The following is a 25,326-nucleotide window of genomic DNA, read 5'->3' as shown; positions in this document are numbered from 1 at the left end:
AAGGTATTGACAATGGACGTTCAAAAATTCTGCCAAGAAAACTGCATAGATTCATTCACATAATCACCAAGAGACAACATTGACTCAAAAATTCATAACAACAGAGTTTTTGCTAGCTGCCACCCTTCTGGCATACTTGCCATTTTACATTTCAACTGTGTGGTTCTTACATCATGCAAAAATGTATTTCTCAGGAAGCAAAAGATCTCTGTGCATCACATACGTTCTTTCATTCAGCCTTTGGAACAAAAATTCTGCTAAATAAGCAGACCTGAATGTGATACATACTGTGCATAACTTTTCAGTGAACTTATGCAAGATAATGTAAAAAAAAGAGAGAGAAAGATAAATGGGAATAGAAGAATGCATAATCTTTGGAGTGTATGGCTATAGTGTAATCATTATAGAAATATTCTGTTAGGTATAGCTTGCACTTACATATTTCCAAGTGTGTATATAAGGAATTAATCTTGTATACATGCTTTTGGACAAGTCTTTGCTTTTAGCTGGCTTTAACTCTTCAAATGTTTGGCGTAGAATAGATGTCCATATAAAATGGGATTTTATTAGTATCAACATGACAACCTATATGTTAGAATATTTTGCAGGCCTCACTTGAGACCTAGCTTACTTTGAAAATTCATTGTGGGATCTTATGAATAATGCATCCTAGAAATTATACCATTATGTCAAAAACCACAGAAAAGTTGGATATCAGATTTTCCACATTTTTAAAAGGTCTCTTTCAGTTTTCAGCAGAGTGCCTACACAGATGGACTAAACTATGACCCATTATCACATAACTGGCCAAAGTTCATTCAGAGTTTCAACGTTCCCTGAAACTTTCTCATTTTATTTAAAATCATTTACATTTTCTCTATGGAAAGACTGTTGCCAAGAGCATGTATGTGTTTTTTTTTTTTTATTATTATTATTATTATTATTATTATTATTATTATTATTATTATTATTATTATTATTTATTATTCGGGGTAGATAAAATGCTTCCAGACATAGTGTAGGTAAATATACTAACTAAACTATAGAATCTATTAAAAAAGGTTGGGATGGACACTATTTAAATGGATTCAGAATTCATAAGTAGCCCTGAATTCTGCAGGATCCATCAGACAAGCATGATTTCATCTTCTGACTTTGCTTCAGGAAGTAACCAACAGCCGCTACTAGTTCTCCAGAACCTGGAGAACCTGCTGAATCCCACCTCTGGTGGTTATCACTGAGAACCAAAACAAGTTGGAGGTGTTTTGACCAGAACCATTGTCAGAGTCTTGCTTTCAAGATATTATCTCCAGGGACTGAAAAACAAAGTTGTCCTTCCTTTCTCTTCCCTTTCCAGATGGTGGCAAAGGTCAGTTTTATCATTGGCCCTTCTATCATCTGCACGTTCCTAAGAATATCAGCAGTATGTGAATCAGACCGTTCCTTTTTCTCATTCTCATGGCCCAATGAATTATGTATAAATAATAGCCAGTTTCTATATTTTTAGAGATTAATTTCTCGATAATACTAGTCCAGGATAGAAGTGAATTTTGCTATCCATGCCATGCATCAGTTCCCACAATAAAGCATGAAGACAACTTTAATCAACTCAGGAATTCAGGTGTGACATTACCTAAAATTGATAGACATCAACTAGACACATTTCCTGAATATTGCCTGCAGTTTAGCACAGAAAATATTACATGATTTTATTTTAAAGTGTGACTCATTGGGTCATCTTTCCAGATACGTTTCTTTATCAGATTCCTCAGTAGTGTCTTAACTGCAAAAATTGGGATACATTCAGTTATGTATCTGCCTTGAAAATGCTTGATGTTGAAATGTGTAGCACAGGAAAAGTTTTAGGACATTTCTGTTTTATGATGTTTATAGCCTAATTTGTTTTATAAAATTTGCCAAATTTTACTTCCATGGGACTCATAAGTCTCAGATTTTGGAGGCATTCTGTAAATTAGCTCATTTACCTTGGTTCAAAATTTGTTGCCCTGTGATGCACCATTTTGCTTAAAATTAGTTCAAGATTACAGGAACAAGTCCTCGACTTACAAGAGTTCATTTAGTGCCTGTTCAAAGTTACAAGGGCATTGAAAAAAGTGATATGACCGTTTTTCACACTTATAACCTTTGTAGCATCCCCATAATCATGTGATTATGGCAAAATGCAATGCAGCTTCTTCACATGATTTCCTTCTTTCCCTCTTCCTCTTCCCTTGCTTCTCCTTCTTTCCTTGTCCTCCTTTCCTTCTCCTCTTCCCTCTTCCTCCTCCCCCTTGATACTCCTTCCTTCCTTCCTTCCTTCCTTCCTTCCTTCCTTCCTTCCTTCCTTCCTTCCTTGTCCTCCTTTCCTTCTCCTCTTCCCCTTTCCTCCCCCTTGATACTCCTTCTCCTTCCTTCCTTCCTTCCTTCCTTCCTTCCTTCCTTCCTTCCTTCCTTCTTTCCTTCCTTCTTTGTCCTCCTTTCCTTCTCCTCTTCCCCTTTCCTCCTCCCCCTTGATACTCCTTCTCCTTCCTTCCTTCCTTCTCCACATGCAGAGTGTAAACTCCTCACGAATAGCCTCTGAGGCTTTGCTTTTGATTCCCCCATCAAACCCTGGACATTTTAAAATATTTTATTCAGAATTTTACTGAGAGACATGCATTATGAGAGGCCTTGCACAGTGCCCTGGGTTCAAATTTTCCTTTTTTTACCCTTTTTTCTTTTGCCGTTGCTTCTCTTCCCTTCTTATCCCGTTTGGGTTGTATGTTAGCAACCCCACTAACCTGCAAGCCAATGCTGGCAAACTGACTCATATTTATGACCATTGCTGTGTCCCAAGGTCACCTTTTGCAATCTTTTGACAAGCAAATTCAATGGGGAAGCCAGGTTCACTTAACAACCATATAATAACTTATCAACTGCAGTGATTCACTTAACAGCTGTGGCAAGAAAGGTCATAAAATGGAGCTAAACTCACTTAACAAATGTCATCAACAGAAATTTTGGGGTCAATTGTGGTCATAACAAGGACTACCTGTAGTAGTATAAAGTCTGAGCCACATCAGATTTGACTGAAATCTAGTAAGCTTTTCAAAGACGTTTAAACTTTTTTAAAAAAATACAATCTGAGTAATGTTGCTTAGCCTTCACTAGTTTAACTATTGAATTTAGGCAGAATGTTGCTGGCTGACTGAGTAAGCTCCAGTCCATCATTCCTGGGATGAAAATCCTATATCACTAAGTTCATTTATATAAAGGGAAAGTGGACCATCCTTGTTAACAATTTCCCCCATTTTCCAATATAGGTTGTTCCAAAGTGACGTGCATCAGCTTATCCCGCGAAGTTTCCATCAAGTTATCTCCTTTACACGGCAAACAGATTTCTATTCGCTACTTGGACATGAGTGACTGTTTTGTCCTCGAGGATGAAGGACTGCACACCATTGCCACCCATTGCACTCAGTTGACACATCTCTATTTGCGCCGCTGCATCCGCATTACCGATGAAGGCCTCCGGTACCTGATGATTTACTGCCCTTCCATCAGGGAGTTGAGTGTGAGCGACTGCCGCTTTGTCAGTGACTTTGGCATGCGCGAGATTGCAAAGCTGGAGTTCCGCCTGCGTTATCTCAGCATTGCCCACTGTGTCCGCATCACTGATGTCGGTCTCCGATACATTACTAAATACTGCAGCAAGCTGCGTTACCTCAATGCACGAGGCTGTGAAGGCATCACAGACCATGGAATTGAATACCTGGCCAAAAATTGCACAAAACTCAAATCACTGGACATTGGGAAATGCCCTCTGGTCTCTGACATTGGCTTGGAGTTTCTGGCTCTGAACTGCTTCAACTTGAAGCGACTGAGCCTGAAGTCATGTGAAAGTGTCACCGGACAAGGCCTGCAGATTGTAGCAGCCAATTGCTTTGACCTGCAAATGCTGAACGTTCAGGACTGTGAGATTTCAGTGGAAGCTTTGCGGTTTGTTAAGCGCCATTGTAAGCGCTGCATTATAGAGCATACTAACCCTGCCTTTTTTTGAAGTGAGAGTCATACTTGTTGCTGAAACAAAAGATTAAAATTGTTTGTATGTACATGCGCACAATTTGCCCGCATATGCAACTGTACCTTTCTTATATCAGGAGTAGCAACATAGACTTTGGCCATCTACGTTGGTCCCTATATGATATCTTTTAGCAGCCTTACTCAACTCTTCAACTTCTGAAAATTGCATAAAATCATCACTCTCTGGCCTTTCAGGTTACTGAGCGAATGATATGTATGTAGAGTTCAGAAATCCCAAGGAACTAACAAGTCTAAATTTGTTGTTGATGTCAAACATCCTGGGGTCTAATTCAGAGAAAGTTTAATTTTAACTCCTTGAAAACTTGTTGGAAAAGATAGTTATGAAAAAAGTTTGTTGTTCTCTTTGGAACTTTGTCACGGCTATCTTTAGCTAAATTGGAATGATAAAAACCTACCCTCTTTTAAGACTGTGTTTGGTTTTACATGTTTGTGCCATAATTATTGCAAAAACAAAAGTTACCAAAGTGCAATACTTTTAGCACCTCTGCCCTTTCTAGCTATTGTAATTATGCAACTGTAAGAGATCAAGCACACATGTATTTTAATTATGATTCTCAGTTCTGAATGAGTTCCCTACTTTTCCTGCTCGCTGGTGCCTCTGAGGAGTTCTAGTAAGAGTTTTTCTCTAGTAGAAAAATGGTTGTAGGACACCTTCCTTTAGAGCAGGGGTCCTCAAACTTGGCAGCTTTAAGACTTGTGGACTCCAACTCCCAGAATTCTGGGAATTGGAGTCCACAAGTCTTAAAGCTGCCAAGTTTGAAGACGTATGCTTTAGAGTGTCATAGAATAGCCTGTTATTTAAAAGAAGCATATATTTAATCTACTTGGTATCCTTATGGCAATCTTTTATCTCAAAACATATGTAGTAAAGGAGGCCATTTTTGACCTCCCAATTCCCGTTTGTGCCTTCCCCCCAAACTCTGATTGACCACAATTGCTGAAAAATGACATCACAGTTTCCTGCTATGTTTGGGCTGAAAACAGATAAAGACTTCTTTAATCAATAAAGGAGAATATTTGTAGCTCAGGATTGAAATGAGAGGTTCTTGGTGGTCTCTGAGCTTGGTTGTTTCCTTGCAGATATTTTCATTAGCCAGACTAGGTAACATCAGCAGCTGCTGCTATTACCTAGTTTGGATAATGAAATGTCTGCAAGAAAACAACCAAGCTCAGACTACTGTAAACCCTAAAACAGGCCCATCACACACACACAAAAAATCTCCCTCCCACTTCCTCCCAAATCACAATAAACCTACAAAATGTAACCGGGCCATATTTGCTTGTAACAAAATGTGGTCATTGACTAAGCTTCCCATTCCCCTCTAGAATGTGGCCCATTCTTCTCACACACTGTCCTATCTTTTACTATTTAAGATCTGGAGGTCCTATGGGCACAACGAAAGAATATTCACCTTGGTTTAGCATTCTAAACAAACCTCAATTAATATTGAAGGGACCATGTGTGTCCTGTCATGGCATTGACAGAAATTTATTAGACTAAGCAACATTAAGTTGGAGGGAAATAATGTGTGTTCTCAATGATTATTCAGGAAAAAAACTTCTTCAAAACAAATAATATTGTGCACTTGTTAGATTTAACAAGAGAGAGAAAAATAATGTTAACCGTGAAAGTATATTCACCTGACACTTTCAGCTTAGTACTTAAATTCTATTTCTCATAGATTCAGGAATGCAGTAAATTGATATTAGTAGCATAGAATAAGTTTTCCAATCATTATATCCATCATATTGTTCTTAGTCTGATGAGACAATGAAAGTTGTCCTGTTAGGAGATCTGAGAATTATTTTAGAGACCCTGCATACTAAGGAAATGTTTTAAAATATGTAACTCTCAGTGCTTTGAGATTTACCTGTATCCCTATTTCAGAGTTTTTCCTTCTCACCTCACATCTCTGTGTCCTTTATCCTGAGTGCCTTTCAGATATTTCACAATTCACAATGCATTCATGCAGAACCTTACAATCCAGAAATATCTCAAAAGAAGAAAAGGAAAAGAAGATGATCACAGACTATAGTCTCAGCTTCTAGACCAGAGAGTTCTGTTTACATACATTTTTGTAGCAATTTTTTTTTTAATGGGGAAAGTTCTATTTTCAGAGTGCTAATACTGGTTCATTTTTCAGACCAATACTATAACTATTACATTCTTCCCAAATATTTCTGAAACAATAATTAATTCAGTGTGTGTACATATTAAACAAGCCCCATGTGCATTTGGTCAAATCTGAGCAAAAGTTTTATATATTTGTGCAGAGACTCAGGCAATTTTATTTATCATGAATAATGTTATAAAAATGCTACCATTTTTTCCATTTCTAAAGCACAGATGACTTTCTGGATTCCAGCTGCTGTGCAAAAAAAGTCCAGGAATTAATAAAGCAAAGCAGAGAGCAGTTTATTCTGCTAAACTGGGGAAAATATTAAGGTTACTAGAAAAAATTAGAAACACCCAAATTTCTGTTGTTTTTACTCTGTCAGGAAAACCGGAAATCTGTATCCATAAATCTATAGAAATAATAGATTCCTCAAAGTTTTTGTAAGAAATAAGTTTTCTCTATGTCTTACTAGCATGATAGTCTTAGTAAATTTTTGTAGAAGTAACAGGAATAATATGTTTGTTCCTCAATGACAGAGGTATCTCATCTGTTTAAAAAAAAATCTTTGGCTCACGTTCTAATATTCTTTCTCTCAGACCAAGCAGTGTTTTCCAGACAGTAAAACAATTAATTTTTAAAGCCATTTCCTTAGAGAACAGAGATTTAGGATACTCCATCGTCTAGTTAAAGAAGGCAAATTGAAAATGCACCCCCAATTTCTACTGTGTGTATGCCATAGCACACTGGGAAACACAAATACCAACTCCTATATGGTCATGGAAAGCTTTTTTGCAGCAATGTTCTGAAAACACTGTTCATATCCCCTAGTAGTGCAGGGCCAAAGCCCGAAGGTGTGGGGCCAAATGCTCTCCATGTACACACATCTCCTTCCCCAGACACCCTCATGTACAAAACACATAGGAGCTACTGCAATCAGGTTTGATAAATACCTCCTGTTGGAATCATGGAAAGTTTGCTTTCAAAGTACAATTACAGAGTGTAGGAGGAATGTTCAGGGAGGCCCCAACAGTCAGCAGTTGCACTGATATTCTGTACATCTGACCTGCAGCTTAGATCCACAAATCACAGGCAGCTGTAATGTGGTTTGTTTGATTTGGGTTTAGCCTATTATGGCAATCCAGTTATGCAGTTTGACCTGCTATCACTAAGTAAGCATTCTTTCAGTTGCTGAAGTTCAACAGATGTTAGGAAGCCTACAATTGTAGCAGAGTAAGCGTCTGTTGCCTCGAGAACCTAAAAGGAAATGGAAAATGGCAATGTTGGACATAAATATTGAATGTTCGCTCTTAAAAGCCATGTTCAAAATCAAGGGTGTTCACATGTTTTAGCTTCATTGATTCATCTTTGGGGAACCTCAGTGCAACTACTGCAGAACTCTATAAGTCATGAGCCAGTACAGTTTACATAAGAATGCAGAGATAGGTTTTTTAGGGCCCTGATTGGGCATGCAATTGATCATTACTTTTTTACCCACATAAACTTGTTTCACACAACATACTAATCCATACAATACTGCGGTTTCTTTGACTTTGCATGTTGTAACAACTCAGACATAGTGTTTTATTCAATCAATCAGGTCAAAACCATGAAAGAATTCAATATGGGAATAACCTAAACAGCTCTCTCAGAAGTTGTTCATCGTAAGAGAAGCATCTTGAATGTAAGAGAAGCTGTCATCTTCATTCTGAATTACTGAAATTCTCTAAAATGCCATTGTTTATCTTCAAAGTGTAATACAATACTTAAAAATTGTCTTTTAAAAGTATTTTCCTCTTATTGTGATCACTTTTTTCCTGTGCAAATGTTTTCACAATTTCTATCTGAAGGGGCAGACTGTCTCCTGTAATATGAAGCTCAGCAAGGCTGGTTATATCTTCAGATGGATTTCCTCATATATGGCTAACAACTGGTTTATGAGCATTACTGAAAACATCTCTTGAACAGAACTGTAAGAAGGGAATCACCCTGTCTGGTTTTCATTTAAAAAAAAAAAAAACCCACGTAACTAGAGTGTCTCCAGATGTGGAACAAACAGCAAAAAAATCACATCCTAAGGAACAAAAGAAATACACATTATTTGTAACAATTCTCAATTAAAAAATCCTTTTTAAATGACTGAAGTGATAATGTTAGAAATTGTTTCCACTTTTATTAAATATTAAATTGGATAAGTAAACAATCCTTATATATTGCAATAGCATAGATTCTACAATACTCAGATGTGTTAGACTGCAGTGCCAACCAACTTGGCCAAGGAAAATAAGAAATTGGTTTTGATCAGCATCTAAAGAGTCATAGATTGTCCATCTTGTTTTTACTGTATATATTTTTTATACATACATAAATGTCTTCTTAGACCATGGTTTCCCACCCTTAGCAATTTTGAGATGAGTGGATTTCAACTCCCAGAATACTGGCTAGGGAATTCTAGAATAGTTGAAGTCCACACATCTTAAATTGTTGAAGTTGAGAAACATTTTCTTAATATACGTATCCAAAATGCTATTGCCTCTCACTAAAGAATACATTCAGTTTTCTGTTATATATTGAGCATTTATATCCAGCAATAATAATGGTGGAACACTGCTGTAATCCTAGAGCAAATTTTGAGAAACAACACTATTAATAGCCATTTATTTTCCCTCCTTTCTCATTTATGGGTTATTTTGTACAATATTATCCTTGCTCAAAATAGTCTTCACTATTCTTTGCTCACAGAAAGGATAAATGCAGATTTAAATTGTGATCTGTGCCCTGAGGGAAAACTAATTGTGATCTGAACAAGGCTTTCTTTTTTCAAGGTTTCAAACGAGTGAAGGATGCATTTTTTTTCTTTTTGTCTTTTTGAAATAATTTGGTTTGCTGATTATGTTACAAGGAAAAAATAACATTCTTGATTCCTAAAGGAAGTTAATATGTAGACTGGCTTTTATTGTGATTTATTATAAAGCCTTAATTCACAACTACCAAGAAATAAATCAGTATATTAGTATAATGCCTTGATTGATAAATGAGTAAAATCGAAAACTCTTTATACATATGGGGACAGCATCTCACTTTAAACTTCTTTTAAGAGATGGCTTCATTTTACATAAAAAGGGCAAAGAAGTGGCGGAACTGAAATGCTGATATGTATTATACATTCCAGATGGCATGACAACATCCCTAGGTAGGCCATGCTTTCATAGAAACATCACCTAGTCACCCAGGCAATCTGAGGAAAAACAAAATGGAAGCACATCATAATGCTGGTCCCATTAGCTACCCAAGCCTTTCCTGGCCAGGTATGCTCTTTAAACTGTTCAGTCCTCGGGTTATTCAACCAATCAAAATAACTAACTTCCATGGCTAAGAACCATCTCATACATATCATTTACAATTGTAAGGTGCTTCTGACTCCATTTCTCACTTGTCCTTCCAGGCTGAAACTGTTTAATTGCAAAGAACTTGGCATTAGAATTATATTTGCAAAAACAGCAACTAATTAATGTGACTAAACATGCTGATGCATATGTTGCCTGTTAAATATGGGATAAACACATCGTGTGGTTCCAGGTCATGAGGCCAGCATACAATGAAACATTCATTTCTAAAGGGCTTAGTGATGTTTCCAAACTGGTTATTGAAAAACATATGCGGTGAAATACAAATGTGATGAAACATGAATTATTAGTTCTTATCACATGTACCTAGGAGTATTTTGTGTGATACTTATATACCAGAGTATTTGTTTAAAATAAGGATCATATAATTTTACATATAAAGCTTTGTCTCTTTTTTTTTTAAAAAATAGCTTTCTTCAACCTTTCCTATCACAGATCCTACCACTATCAACTTTTATTTATTCCTCCCTTGCTTTTAAATGTAAGCAGTAATTATTTTGCATTCCCTATACAGAATATTCCCCAACTACTATTATACTATTATACTGGAGCTTATATAATTAATAATTACATTATTAAAATACAACCAATAATTATTAATATAATTTTAAAATCTAAATATTATAAAAAGTTTGAGAAATTGACTCATTTTTGTTAAGTAGGTACTCTAATGGTTATGTAGCTCCAATGTTTTGGAGAGTAGCCAAAGTATTAGCAAATGTATCATTACATTTTTTCTGATACATTTTTTTCTGAGACAATACAGATAGTCCTAGACTTATAACCACAATTGAGCTCAACATTTCTGTTGATAAGCAAAACAGTTGCTGAGTTCTGCTCCATTTTATGACATTTCTTGCCACTGTTTTTAAGTGAATCACTGCAGCTGTTAAATCAGTAACATGGTTGTACCTGGCTTCCCCATTGACTTTGCTTATCAGAAGATCGCAAAAGGTGATCACATATTCCTGGGACACTGCAACTATCATAAATATGAGCCAATTGCCAAGCATCCAAATTCCGATCATGTGACCCATGGGGATGCTGCAATGATTGTGTGAAAAACAGTCAAAAGTCACTTTTTTCAACTTCAAGGTTGTAAGTCAAGGACTACCTGTATTGATTTCAATGTAATATTAACTTACTGGTCACCATTTTTTATCTCCAGTGATTGATTATGTGCTATAATACCATCCCAAAAAGACAAAAAAAATCAAATTTATGAAATGAAATATGTTTTTTTTCTATCTGTAATTTTAAGTTTAACAGTCTAGTGTTCAATAATGTTTTAGCACTGAACCATATCTTAGGTCATTTCCTTGTTTTTTTTTCAATTAATTTCCTTAACTCCACTTTCATTTCTACCATGCAGTTCTAAATATTCATTCACCATTCTTTATTTTGACATGACAATCTACTACAGATTTTAACCTTAAGAAAATGGAATATTCCCAGCAACTCAATTAGAGGTCTGAAAGTTAAATCAGCATGAGAACTACTGCATTAGCTTGAGGGTGAACATTAAAATCCTTTCATTCATTTTAGTCACTAAAAAATAAAAGTATGGTGGTGTGCCATATAAACATATATTTACTAAACTTTAAAATTTCATCATGAAATAGAGCTTGTAAAACAGAGCCACTTCACTTTAGCTGTTTAGGTGGTGTCATTTTTTTTCATTAACCAACAAACTAATATTTGGTTTACTATTACATTGATCTGATCCAAATCTATCTTTTTTTTCTTTCTCAGAACTCTTTCTTTCCTTCAGTGTTTTTTCTCATTTGCTGTCCTTTCCACTGAGCTGAGCGCTGACAGAAAGCAGCATCAACTCTATAGTATGTAAATAGAGAAGGGTCCTGGAAGATGATACTGCTCATTATGAGAGGTCCTGAGATGCTACCGTGCAGGCAGGTGAACCAGCTGAACCAGATGTGCCTCTGCCTAAAAGCTGAGTTTCTACCCCTGGCTCAGTTTTCAAATCTTTACAGAACTCAGCTTCCTGATGCCTGCTTGTCCAGCAGCAAGTTTGGTTCCATGTCTAGGTATAGGTATTTATAGGTGATGAAGCACAGCTGTGTGACAAAACTATATCATATCTAAAGGACAAAACCCTAGACTGAATAAAATCATCCCTAGAATCTATATTGATATAACTGCCTAGCTAGGAAACAAAACTCATTTCAAAGTAATGGTCATAATCCAATAACATAACTGGCTTTTGTCACACCACATAACTTTTGACTGCCAAAGGCCTACAGATTATATTCCTCTTGCACCAAATTTTAAAAAAACCTACATGTACAATTAATACAATGGTTTTTAATCTGAATATTCATTACTATGTATTACCATGTTTGTTCATGACAGTATTCAATCCACATCCAAAAATAATCTGAAATAGGCCTTCTCACTAAAGGGTTCAACTCACCATGCAGTATCCTGGTATTAAGTTTCCTTGTTACATCCCAACTATTTTGGAATTCTCTCCTAAGTGAAGTAAATATGGTCCTCATGCTCTTGTTTGAACAAGTGAAGCTTGATGCTATTTGTAATTCTTTCAGGATAATGCTGAATGTTTATGGTCTTTTAGGGCTGATAATATTATTGTTTGATTTGTTTTGCTGAGGCTTTTTTTTTGTAAATAAACAATACTGTAGATTTCTTCAGGAGAACAAGTCATATAAAGTTAGTAATTTAGATGCATTCACAAACGTAGCTGAAGAATAAATACGTTTCTATATCTGAGACCAGAAAGTTTTGCACAATGAGAAATGTCCCAGGACTTAATCACTTTTGTTCTGAGATTCATTGATTTTAACCAATATGATATATAGCTCTATTGCCAATGAAGTTTCATTTTTCTCTTTGATATTTTATATAATAAGAATAATAAACATTAATGACCATTCTCTATTTAAGAAACACCACATTAGGAAACAGGCAATGAAAGAAGAAAAAAGAACAATGAAGAGATAAGCAACAGCACTTCAAGTATAGGGATATCATTCTATTTTTTTAAGTGAAACTAAATTATCCCATATTTAGTGGGTGAATTCATATCCTGCAATAAGGCATAATGTAAATTTATAGACATAGCTTTAGGTACAAACCAAATCACTGCTTTCTTACACAAATGGTCACTAAAGCAAAATATTACTTAATATGTTGTTTGAAGCTAAAGAATGAAGGGATGCTATCTACTATAGGTTGTACACTGCACTATCCAAGCTTGTATTATAATAATTCATATGACACCAGCCAATGTTATTTTGGAGTTAGGAAAGAAAATCCTTTTGACATCTGATGCCCAAACCTAGCCAAGGCTTGGCTTTAGAAAGAAGAGGGACGACATAATGATGGTAAAGGATTTTCAGCCATGCTGATGATAAGCACTGCAAAATGTGAATATTTTGCATTCTGTTTCTTGTTAACCTCAGCAAGAAATCTATGATTAAACATAGATCTGTCAGGATATTAAGCCTCTCTTAACATTACAAAATGTTAAGCCAAAAAATAATGAGGCTTAGAATATCTGTGCTACAATCCAAATGATCTCCAGCAAAAAGATACAAAAAACAGCAACCTGTTCAGAGTTCAGTCTATTTGAGTCCATCCATTACTAGTTTGAAACTTCATTTAATCATTACTGGTTATTGACTGCAGCTGTAGCTATTCCAATGTGTGAAAGGGCTCATTCACATTTCTAAGGTAATGATTTATGCATTGGACCACAGAGTAAATATAGTTTCGCTTAATATGAAATAATCCATCCTATTTCTATCCACCCACTTTTAAACACTAATGCACAGTGAGTTATTTAAAGGGGCACTAAAACTCTGAGTAAAAGCTAGTGAAGAGCACACCAACTTTCACTTTCCTCAAGGCAAAGTAATTTAATATACTAGGTATGAAAGATGAAGATACAAGGAAAAATTAGATTTCTCCTTCCGTTTAAGAGCTGTGAACAAGAATATTGAAGTTCTGAGCATGATTTACCTAATTTTAGCAATATTGATTAAAGAATAGATCAATATAAAACTACAGCCCATGAAATTATGCACCATTAAAGTTGAATTTATCAAACATTACATTGACATAGCATAGGTTGTGCCCTATTTGCCCACAAATTCTACAGAAATATTTAGCAGAGTGACATGATACAGAAAATAACAGAATTTAATAATTCTGTAAACAAAGGAATTTTCAGCACATGTAACGTTGCATGCCGGAGAGACATACAGAATGCTCCCTTCTACACAGATGTCAAAAGTACAAATGTCCTATCTTATTTTTCTAAATTGATCCAATCTTTTGAGACAGTTGTATTTGTGGCCTTAGAATGAACAATTATTTGTGCAAAGCTTTTCAGAGGCCTTTGGGAAAGGCAATAGTTCTTTGTCCAAAAAAACAATTGTAGAGTTAAGAGAATAAAATGGCAAAGAAATGGAGAAAATTGAACTATGAATTACCTTTTGGAATCAGTTATACTATAATTGTTTCATGCTTTGTATAAAAGACTTACCAAAGCTAACTCTTTTCTGAATCGACAAAATTAGATAACCAAACAAAATCATACCACATTTTTCCCATGCCAATTAAACAAATAAGGTCTTGGGGGAAAAGAACTTTCCCCAAGGTTTGGTACAGCTGCAACAGCTGGGGCTTTGGATTCTAACATACAACTTGAAGAAGTTCATCTTTCTATCTTTGAAGCTTCCAAGCTTTATACATTTTTCTGCTTCAAGATTTTGGCTAGTCAGTCTCTTTCTGTTAAACACAAGATTCCCAAAAGAAATAGTATAAAATGCAGCATATATTCCTTCCAGCATACACTTATTAGACTAGAGAGGGATGATTCCAGTTTTCTAGGAATGAGTGAATAAGGAATGACATCTATGCACAGATCTTTCTACTAAGAATTGTGGTTGCATCAAAGTTTATTCAAGAACATCACCCGCTAATTTCAAGGATGTCTTATGCTGTCACATATCTTGTATGTGTATAGTGTTTACTTCAAACTTAGATATCTCTAGTTACTCACCTGCAAACACAATCAGTGCAGCAACTTAAAATTGGAACCACATTTGTTCAAAATTATTTGAAGACTTCAAGAAAAGAAGCTAGTCAAAATGCCCGGGAAGATTTGAATTAAGAAAAACTAACAAAAATAAATGCTGATTTATAATTCTAATTCTTGATCTATTGTTTTTCATCAAAATATTATTTTAATTGAACCTGCATTTTGCATTTTGAAGGATGTGGTTCTTAACTTGCATTCCCTGGACTGTTTGTTTTCTTCCTCAATTTTATATTATTCTTAACTGACAAAAAATATTAAAAAGCAGAAGTATGGGAATTTTAGTTTGAAAGTACATATTTTATCCCAATACACAATATACTTAAGAAATCTCCTAATGTTCATAATTTTATTTATATAATTTTTATTCCCCTTTTCATTGTTCAATATTATTCCAAAGCAGATTGCACACAAATATAAGTGTTTTATTTAAAAATGCATTATTTTTTATTTTTTTCTTCATTTAAACTATTGGTTGATACAAAAAATGGGACTTGTAACCCATATGAGCTCATTCTATGAAACTGTCAGAGTAGAAGTACTCATCTGAATATCATATCCTTCTAACAGAGGGAGATCAGTTAAGAGCAAAAGGAATTATGCAAAAATTGGTATTTTCTACCCAATTTGCGGATTTCTCCAGTTATAAAGCTGGAGAAATCCAGCTATATGACTGGAGAAATACTGGAAGTATTTAAATTTATATATTTTTTAAAAAAATTATTGACTTGGACCTTGTGTCTCAGGATAAATCTTCAAGTGCTGAAATGTCACTTGAAGGAAAAAAGAAAAAAAAGTGGGGGAAATATAGTAAATGTTCTAGAAGAATGGGAATTAAGGATTTAAGGTAGTGAGATTTTTAAAGTATCTTTATGCTGTATAGGAATATTTCAAAAGGAAAAATACTTTTGTTTCATTACCCAGTTTCTAGAGACATATTTGGAGCAATAAAATATTCATGACTGGACTTTCCTCATTTTAGTTATTTTTTAATTATATATAGCGCAGCAAGGGGAGGATCTCTTCTGTTGAAAATCCCTTTCCAAACATGAGCTCAGGACAAGAATTCTTGCAAATCATGCAGTAGACATAATAAGAAAAGAATAGTTGCTCTCTTTAAAACAGTCTAGTACACACAACTTAGTAATTTTCAGATACAATATTTTGAGAATGCAATGCCCCAGATTCCCAATTTGCTGTTAGTTTATTCCCTAATTTATTTGAAGGGCATATGGTTGCTAAGACTGCTTTATACCAAACAGTTAAGCTTACAAAAACTCCTTTACATTTAAGTGAGGACACATATTTATATATATATTGCTATTACAGAACATTGATCATTACTGTAATGCCCTGGTTTGTGGGTTAAATCATAAATATATATTGTACCCCATCTTCACAATTTTTGTAACCAAAAGATTAAGTTTGAGTTGAGCTTAACTAAAAGTATATTATAAATCTAAATAAGTAGATACATCACATTGAAAGTAGGATTTTCAACAGAAGATTTACTAAGTGTAAGACTTAGGGCTGCACTATAAATATTGCACCTACTTGCCAGGATATATGGTGTGTTAATCAGTGAAGTTTGCAGCCAAGTAGGACTGCAAAGAAATATAACACCCATAAAAGATTGCAAATATCTCTTTCAGCTCAAGCCCACACATTTTTACTTAGCTATTTCATTATATTCCACAGGAGTAATACTAATATAAAATGTATAGAATTAAATTAATTAAAGAATTAATTAAAGATATTAATTTTAAATATCTTAAGGCTAAAGTTCTAGTTATTTTGGAAGTCCTTGAATGTTAAATGAACGAGGATTCTTCTTAGTTAAGTTCATAATTTTTGAAAACAATGAAGAATAACTATCAATGACAACCCAATCTGAAAATTAATGACAACCCAATCTGAAAAAGACCAAAGTGGATAACTACAAATTAGCAAAATTACTATGGTGGCTTTCCAGGATATAATTCAGATATATTTTCAGTCAACTTTGCAATTGGTAAGAAATAACACTGAAAATTAAACTGATTTTATAAACTTGGCTTAAAAAAAAAAATCTAAGTAGTTCCAATTCTATGTGTTGTTATCAGCATAAAAAGGTGTAATAAAAAAATGTGATAGAAATATAAAATTCCTGGATCTTTCTAATCTAAATCAACATTATTTCTTATTACAAAATGATTTTGCTGAAATTCTGGCAAAAGCTTAGATGCTTTTGGCCATGTGTGTGAAGAAGTTGCAAAAAGGCCATCTCTCTGGTATAATTTTAAAAACAGAGTATTATATAATCTGATCCTGCTGCATCCAATTTGTAGAGGATTAAGAAAGAAAAAAATTTCCCCTTCATTTTCATAGTATGCTATGATGAAGATGATCAGGTAAACCTATTTCATAGAAATTATCTGTCCAAGCCTGTACTGTTTTAATACTTAAAAGAATTTTATCAATCTCTGATAAGGTTACTCAAGAAACATGAAACTTTGGAAGAAACATGAAACTTTGGAAGAATACAAATGAATGAGTTTTTTCTTGTAAAGATATCTGGGTTTTAAGCAATTACTTTTTCTTTTTCATCTTTAAACAAGTGAAAATGAATTGAAACATTAAATGCAGAAGAAAGGATACAGAGAATTTAAAAAATGGGAATACAATAAAGAAAATTTCTTTCAGTGTAACTGAATTTAATTTAGCAAATTTGAAAATAAATTGTCATGAAAGTAAGAAACAAACCATCTTGCTAAATGTTTACAGTCAGAAATCCTGAAAACAATTGTGGAACTTTTTTTCTGTCCGGCATGAAATGTTTATTTAAATGCTGATTTCCCTTTTTTTTTCCATAAAAGAACTCTAAAATTGCTTCATGAAACCTATATCATTAAATATGGATAACAATATCTTGGAACCCAGGTGATGTGTATATCTGTGACTCATATTTCACAGATAATTAATTTCTTTATTTTCAAGAATGCAATATTTTGTTTTTCACCTCTTAGTTTACAGCACAAGACCCCTATCCAACCCCAAAATAACACTACATTTGTCCAAAGACCAAAATGAAACATATACTTATTTCCCAAACTGAAATTATGTAGATGAATTTCTATTGTTTCCTTACCTCAAGCCATGTCATTAATTTAATTTACTATAACGGGAAAATTATAGATGACGTAGAACTTTAAAAATACATTTAAATCTATCAAAAATAGTTGTAGTTTAAAATATTTGTCTTCACATTATTAAAGCTACTGTTAAATTATATTTTTATAAATGCCAAGTACAAATAGATAAAAAGTAATAAATCATGGTATAAAAAAAAGAAATATTTTCTTGGGAAAATGTATTTGCAATTGAACTGATCATATAAAAGCATAAACTAAAAAAGTTTATATATTTTTATGTGCTATGGTTTCACCATTCATTGCATTACATTCCAGAATATTTCACATGTTCTGGGCAAAATGTCCTTGTTTGTGAAGCATAATGATCATAACATTTACACTGAAGTCACTCTCATAACAACCTCCCCAGAACTGTTGTCATCTGATGAATCCTCTGGAGGTCTCATTCGAGTGAAGAGTTGTAATAAAACATAGCCACATTGAAATCTTGGTGAAGTTAACTGTGTTGAGTGAACTAAATTTCTGTTTCTCAATGCATTTAGAGGTAGCCACAAAGTCCTAGCTGTGGCAGATTCTCCTCGAGTGCTTTCTTCTATGTCTGTTGCTTTGTCATAATTTTGTACATCCCAGTGCAAATTGACAGCCCTCCAACGCTTAAATACTCTGCAAACTGATGCACCTTCATGTACAATAAGTCCTGAAATTAAAGGAAACAAATTATTGAAGCCCTTGATTCTGTACATCAAATGTACTTTTTGTAAAGAAATACAATTAAAATTGAAATGCTGGCTTAAATCAAAGCACAAAGACTTGAGTTATGGATAACTGATTCCCACATATCCATTGTATAACCGTTAATATCCAGATATATCTTTTTTGGATAGCTTACAGTATGTATTATTGATAAACAGAAGAAAGGTAATGCTTTTATTTAAACATTTAGAAGTTAGCTTAAATCGGGGCCTATTATTAATTTTAATAAGTACCATTTATGATAGATAGATAGATAGATAGATAGATAGATAGATAGATAGATAGATAGATAGATAGATAGATAGATAGATAGATAGAAAGAAGATGGAGAGAAAGAGATGATAGATGATAGAGAGAAGAGAGAGAGAAGAGAGAGAGATAACAGAGAGAGAGATGGGAGAGAGAGAGAGAGAGAGAGAGAGGGAGAGATGGAGAGGGAGAGAAATTCTTTCTCTCCCTCTCCATCTATCCAGAAATCTAGAGCAAAAAACAGCATCAAACAACTATACGAAACAAACAAACAGTAGGCAGTAGAATGGTCAGGAAGTTTCATTATGTATACAGCAAGGTTCAGACAGTTTGGGAACAAGAGACATCACAAGTTCAGCAAATACAGAATTACTTGCATTGTCCGAGAAAGGGTCATCTTGAAAAAAAAGAAGTCAAAATACAGCTGTCCAGTGTTGTTTCAATGTTCAACAGGACCTAGGACCAGAAGCTCCTAGTCTCCAACCAAACAAAACTGGTTCTGTTTGAAATGAATTTTAGTCACTGAACTACTTGAAAAACCAGCCTATTTCAGAGTAAGATCTCTAGTTGTGTGAAAGTTGGTTTATTTTAGTTTAGAGGAAAATGGTTTGTCAACCTGAGAGAATGCACATTTAAAGCACTCCAAGAGAAAAACCTTCTAATCCCTTCCCAGATACTGCATACATCAATAATGGAAATGAAAAATAAAAATCTGTACTACTACATAATCTTCTTGTCCTTTAATCAGCATTGTTAGAGGATGAAAGAGGCTGACATGACCAGACTGGGAAGGAATATCAAGAACAGATGTGTAGTTGTATGAATGTAGCTGGTATGCTGTAAAATTAATTTGAGCAGTTATCTTGAAGGCTGCTATGAAGTGTGGGCTTAGATTTGTAGTCTGAGCATAAAACAGTAGATGATTCATGGAAAGTCAGACTTGTTACCAGCTATGAAAAAAAGTTCCATTTTGTTCTTCTGGTCTTTATAGACATTGCAGTCTTGTTAGGCCATTCTTGTTCTATTCAGTGTATCTAATCCACTGTAATAACTGAGGAAAGAATGATTCTATTGGGGAAAAAACAGAAATGAAAACCTGGAGTGTTGCTGTATAGAAGCTTGCTGTTATATGGCAGCAGACTTACTGAAAACTAATGTAAGTACATATATTGCTCCAAAGTGGCATTGACATTCTGCCTAATTACAGTTATACAAGGTAGACAACTTGGGTATTCTAAACATTAGCTTGAATATGTTGTGCATGAAATTTCCAAGAAATGAATAGCTTTTGTTTATGATTGCATTCTGGGAGACCATATAGGGACAAAGATACTTCAAGAATAATTGTGCAATTTCATAACTATGCAAAATTCAAATAACTACTAGCTGATAACAAGGAAATACACACCAAAAAAACGCTCTCTTTGTTGCTATCAAGCTGTCATCCAAATTTTTTGCAGTTCACATTTTATGTCCTTACTTCATGAGCTGTGGGCAAGGATTAGAAGGAAACTGACCACATTCAGCTATGAACAAAACTTTATTTTGACTTATACTTGAAAATAAAGTCCAAAACAATTGCCTGTGCTTGAGGACAGAAGCATAAGAAGACATGTACGCACGGGGGCAAAACAGAATTATTTTGAAAATGCTAATAAACCAGGTAGATGGTTAGCCTATAAACTGAAAAAAGAGAAAGAATCTCGGAAAATATTACAATTGGTGGACAATCACGACCAGATTAAATATGGGAATGAGGAAAAGAAAAAAATTGTGCAAGATTTCTATAGAGACTTATATATTTATTTATTTTATTTATTTATTTGTCACAACATCATACAAAAAGATTATGTAGTATATACACATATAAACATATATAGGAAGAAGAAAAGAAAAACAATAGGACAGGAACGGTAGGCACGTTTGTGCGCTTATGCACGCCCCTTATGGTCCTCTTAGGAATGGGGTGAGGTCAATAGTAGAAAGTTTTTGGTTAAAGCTATTAGGATTATGGGAAGAGACCACAGAGTCAGGTAAAGTATTCCAAGCACTGATGATTCTGTTGCAGAAGTCATATTTTCTGCAATCTAGATTAAAGCGGTTTACATTAAGTTTAAATCTATTGGTTGCCCTTGTATTATTGCAATTAAAGCTGAAGTAGTCTTTGACAGGAAGGACATTACAATAGATGATTCTGTGAGTTAAACTTAGGTCTTGTCAAGGCGACGGAGTTCCAAGTTTTCTAAGCCTAGGATTTCAAGTCTGGTGGGATAAGGTATTTTGTTGTTTTCAGAGGAATGGAGAACTCTTCTTGTAAAATATTTCTGGACACGCTCAATTGTATTGATGTCAGAGATGTGGTGAGGGTTCCAAACAGGTGAGCTGTATTCTAGAATTGGTCTAGCAAATGTTTAATATGCTCTGGTTAGTAGTGTGGTGTTTTGGAAAAGAAGCTACGCAAAATTAGGTTTACAACTCTTAGAGCTTTTTGCTATGTAGTTGCAGTGGGCTTTGGCACTTAGATCATTTGACATGAAAACTCCAAGGTCTTTAACGGGATGGGGTCGTCTGTAAGGTAATGTCCATCTAGTATGTACTTAGTTTTAGAGTTCTTTTTCCTATATGTAAGACTGAGCATTTGCTGGTTGAAATTTGAGCTGCCAATTTTAGACCAAGCGGTTAGATGGTCAAGGTCGTTTTGAATGATAGAAGTGTTGTCTGTGGTGTTAAATAGTTTGACATCGTCAGCAAAGAGAACACAATTACTTGAGATATGGTCACAAAGATCATTAATGTATAGAATAAAGAGTGTTGGTCCAAGGACGCTGCCTTGAGGAACGCCACTCTTGACAGGAACAGGATTTGATAAAGCATTGCCAATTTTGACCACTTGTTGTCTGTTAGACAGAAAAGCAGATATCCATTTGTGGAGGGGTCCTGAGATGCCATAGGATGTTAGTTTAAGGAGAAGTTTATCGTGTACTACTGAGTCAAAAGCTTTGCAGAAGTCTATGTAGATTGCATCTATTGATTTGCCTTGATCTAGATTTGAAGTCCATATGTTTTGCAGTGGAGAAGTTGTAACGTACATGATAACTTTTCCTGAAACCAAATTGTTTGTTGGAGAGTAGGTTGTTAGTTTCTAAGTGTGAGGTAATGGATTGATTGATGATAGATTCCATGACTTTGCAGGTGACGCAGCAAAGGGAGATCGGTCTGTAGTTTTCGACTAAGCTGGGGTCTCCTTTTTTGAAGATGGGGATGACTGTGGCTAGTGACCAAAGTTTGGGAAGAGAACTGGTAGTGAAAGCTTTATCAAAGATAATACTTAGGGGTTCAGCTATATTAATGGAAAGTTTTTTTAAGAAATATGCACATAGACCATCAGGTCCAATAGAAAGCGATGGTTTTAAGTTGTGAAGAGCTTTACCAACGTTGTCTTCTGTGAAATCTATATGAGTTAAATCATCATAGTCATTGCTGGTTCGTTTGTGGAATGTTGGATATGTGTTATCGGAGTTAACAAAAACTGAGCCAAAGAAAATGTTGAAGAGGTTTGCTTTGACTGTTTCGTCATTGCATTCTTTGTTGTTAGAATCTTTTAGTGGTGGGATGGATCTTGAATCTTTAAGTTTACTGTTGACAAAATTATAAAAGGCACGATTGGAATTTGTGCGTAGAAGGTTTTCTTCTTGCTTGGTGTGGTAATTTGTGCATTCAGTTTTATTTGGTTGCATATGTTTCTGTAACGGTTTCTGAAGTTTGTAACATAGCCTTTTTGTTTCTTTTCCAGAGGGATTTTTTTGATTGAAGCTTTTTATTGATATGGGTAGTTTGTTTTCTTGGACATGGTAGTCATTCGTGGTACATATAATTTAATGACTCTATTGATTTCAAGTAGGAAGATTCTATAGAGGTCATCAGCGGTTATGCAGGTTGCAAACAGATTTTGCCAGTTCAGAAGTGAAAGATCGTTGTTTATAAGGTCGTAATTGGCTTTCTTGAAGTTGTAGTTGGGAGTTCTGGTGTTATGACGATTTAAGTATGGACGATATTGAGACAAAATCAATCATGCAGTGGTCACTGTTTGAAAAGGGTTCTTTAATTTGTAGTCCGTAAATTGAGTTTGGATTGTTGCAGAAGATGAGGTCAAGGCAGTTGTTGAGTCTTGTATTGTTAGTTACAAGTTGTTCAAGACCTAGGTTTGTAACAGCGTTGTATAGTGTAGTATGGATTGGGTCAGTTGAACATTCATTGGTTGTCCAGTTAATGAGAGGTAGATTTAAGTCACCCAGGAAGATAAGAGGGTATGGGCAAGAGGTAGTCCATGTTAGCATTGAGGTTAGCATATTTGCGTGGGTAATGTCATAGTCGGGGGCTCTGTAGCATAGTAAGAATCAAGAGTAGTGTCATGGAAAGTCAGACTTGTTACCAGCTATGAAAAAAGTTCCATTTTGTTCTTCTGGTCTTTATAGACATTGCAGTCTTGTTAGGCCATTCTTGTTCTATTCAGTGTATCTAATCCACTGTAATAACTGAGGAAAGAATGATTCTATTGGGAAAAACAGAAATGAAAACCTGGAGTGTTGCTGTATAGAAGCTTGCTGTTATATGGCAGCAGACTTACTGAAAACTAATGTAAGTACATATATTGCTCCAAAGTGGCATTGACATTCTGCCTAATTACAGTTATACAAGGTAGACAACTTGGGTATTCTAAACATTAGCTTGAATATGTTGTGCATGAAATTTCCAAGAAATGAATAGCTTTTGTTTATGATTGCATTCTGGGAGACCATATAGGGACAAAGATACTTCAAGAATAATTGTGCAATTTCATAACTATGCAAAATTCAAATAACTACTAGCTGATAACAAGGAAATACACACCAAAAAAACGCTCTCTTTGTTGCTATCAAGCTGTCATCCAAATTTTTTGCAGTTCACATTTTATGTCCTTACTTCATGAGCTGTGGGCAAGGATTAGAAGGAAACTGACCACATTCAGCTATGAACAAAACTTTATTTTGACTTATACTTGAAAATAAAGTCCAAAACAATTGCCTGTGCTTGAGGACAGAAGCATAAGAAGACATGTACGCACGGGGGCAAAACAGAATTATTTTGAAAATGCTAATAAACCAGGTAGATGGTTAGCCTATAAACTGAAAAAAGAGAAAGAATCTCGGAAAATATTACAATTGGTGGACAATCACGACCAGATTAAATATGGGAATGAGGAAAAGAAAAAAATTGTGCAAGATTTCTATAGAGACTTATATAAACTGGACAATATTCAAGAGAGCAATATCAAACACTATTTACAGAAAGCTAATTTACCTCAGATTTCTAAAGACACTCAATCCATGTTGGACAGTAATATAAAAATGATGGAATTAATACAAGCGCTCAAAAAACAAAAAATGGAAAAGCACCAGGCCCAGACAGACTCCCAGCTGAATTTTATATGACTTTTCAAGAGCCAATGTGCCTTCCATTACTGGAGATTATGAATGAAGTGATGATGAAGGAGAAAATACCAGAGACTTGGTCAGAGGCTTATATTTCTCTTATCCCGAAAGAAGATATGGATTTGCAACAAGTTAAAAATTGAAAAAGGAACGAGACAGGGTTGCCCGCTCTCCCCTCTGCTGTTTGTTTTAACACTAGAAGTACTAAATAGAATTATTAGAGAGGAAAGAGAAATAAAAGGTATAAAAATACAAAAGGAAGAATACAAATTACAAGCATTTGCTGATGATCTGGTTTTTATTATTGAGGATGCATTGGAATCTATAAATGCATTGATAGACAAAATAAGAGAATTTGGAGAAGTTGCAGGTCTGAAAAGAAAAAGAAAAAAGAAAAATTTTAACAAAAAATATGTTACAGAAACAAAAAACTGAATTAGCAGAAAGATCAGGGATGCAGATTACGAATAAAGTTAAGTATTTGGGGATCTTCCTAACTGCAAGATGTAGTACATTGAAAGAGAATAACTATAATAAGCTCAAACGGCCGATTGGATCAGATTTGGTAAAATGGGAAAATTTGCAGTTATCATTGATTGGATGAATTTCAACGATTAAAATGAATATACTGCCTAGAATATTATATCTGTTCCAGACAATTCCAATTAAACTTTCAGGAATTGAATAAAATGACATTGAGATATATATGGCAAAGGAAAAAGCGAGGGTAAAATTAAAATTATTGCAAGATGTGAGAACAAGAGGGGGCTTTGGGTTATCCAATTGGAAATTATACTATCAAGCTGCAAACTTAATATGGATCAAGTAATGGATAAATTTAAGGAACAATAGAATATTGACTCTGGAAGGCCACAACTTGTTAATGGGATGGCACACTTTTTTATGGTATGGACAAGCTAAAATGCAGGGGTATTTTAGAAGACATTTTATAAGAGAGGCTTTGTTATCAAACTGGGAGAGAATTAAGAAAAACTATTTTAAAAAAATTCCAGTTTGGGTATCAACTATTGAGGCTTT

At 34.6% G+C, this 25,326-nt stretch overlaps 2 protein-coding genes across 5 annotated transcripts in view; one reads left to right on the top strand and one right to left on the bottom strand.

Annotated features, from left to right (window-relative positions):
• Positions 1 to 4,714, top strand: part of FBXL7 (F-box and leucine rich repeat protein 7) — a 160,745-nt gene extending 156,031 nt beyond the window's left edge. For 3 of the 4 annotated variants that reach the window (XM_058178248.1, XM_058178246.1, XM_058178247.1), the window contains one exon: positions 3,303 to 4,714. In XM_058178248.1, the coding sequence (XP_058034231.1) occupies positions 3,303 to 4,039 (737 nt within the window). In that variant the 3' untranslated portion in view covers positions 4,040 to 4,714. The remainder of the gene's footprint in view (positions 1 to 3,302) is intronic. The other variant, XM_058178245.1, reaches the window with a different exon arrangement.
• A 13,421-nt stretch (positions 4,715 to 18,135) lies between these two features.
• Positions 18,136 to 25,326, bottom strand: part of MARCHF11 (membrane associated ring-CH-type finger 11) — a 44,435-nt gene continuing 37,244 nt past the window's right edge. The window contains exon 4 of the mRNA XM_058176606.1: positions 18,136 to 18,512. Coding sequence (XP_058032589.1) covers positions 18,190 to 18,512 — 323 coding nt within the window. The 3' untranslated portion in view covers positions 18,136 to 18,189. The remainder of the gene's footprint in view (positions 18,513 to 25,326) is intronic.

Source organism: Ahaetulla prasina, chromosome 3 (genome assembly GCF_028640845.1).
Source record: "Ahaetulla prasina isolate Xishuangbanna chromosome 3, ASM2864084v1, whole genome shotgun sequence".
NCBI lineage: Eukaryota > Metazoa > Chordata > Lepidosauria > Squamata > Colubridae > Ahaetulla > Ahaetulla prasina.
This window is presented reverse-complemented; position numbering and strand designations above follow the sequence as displayed.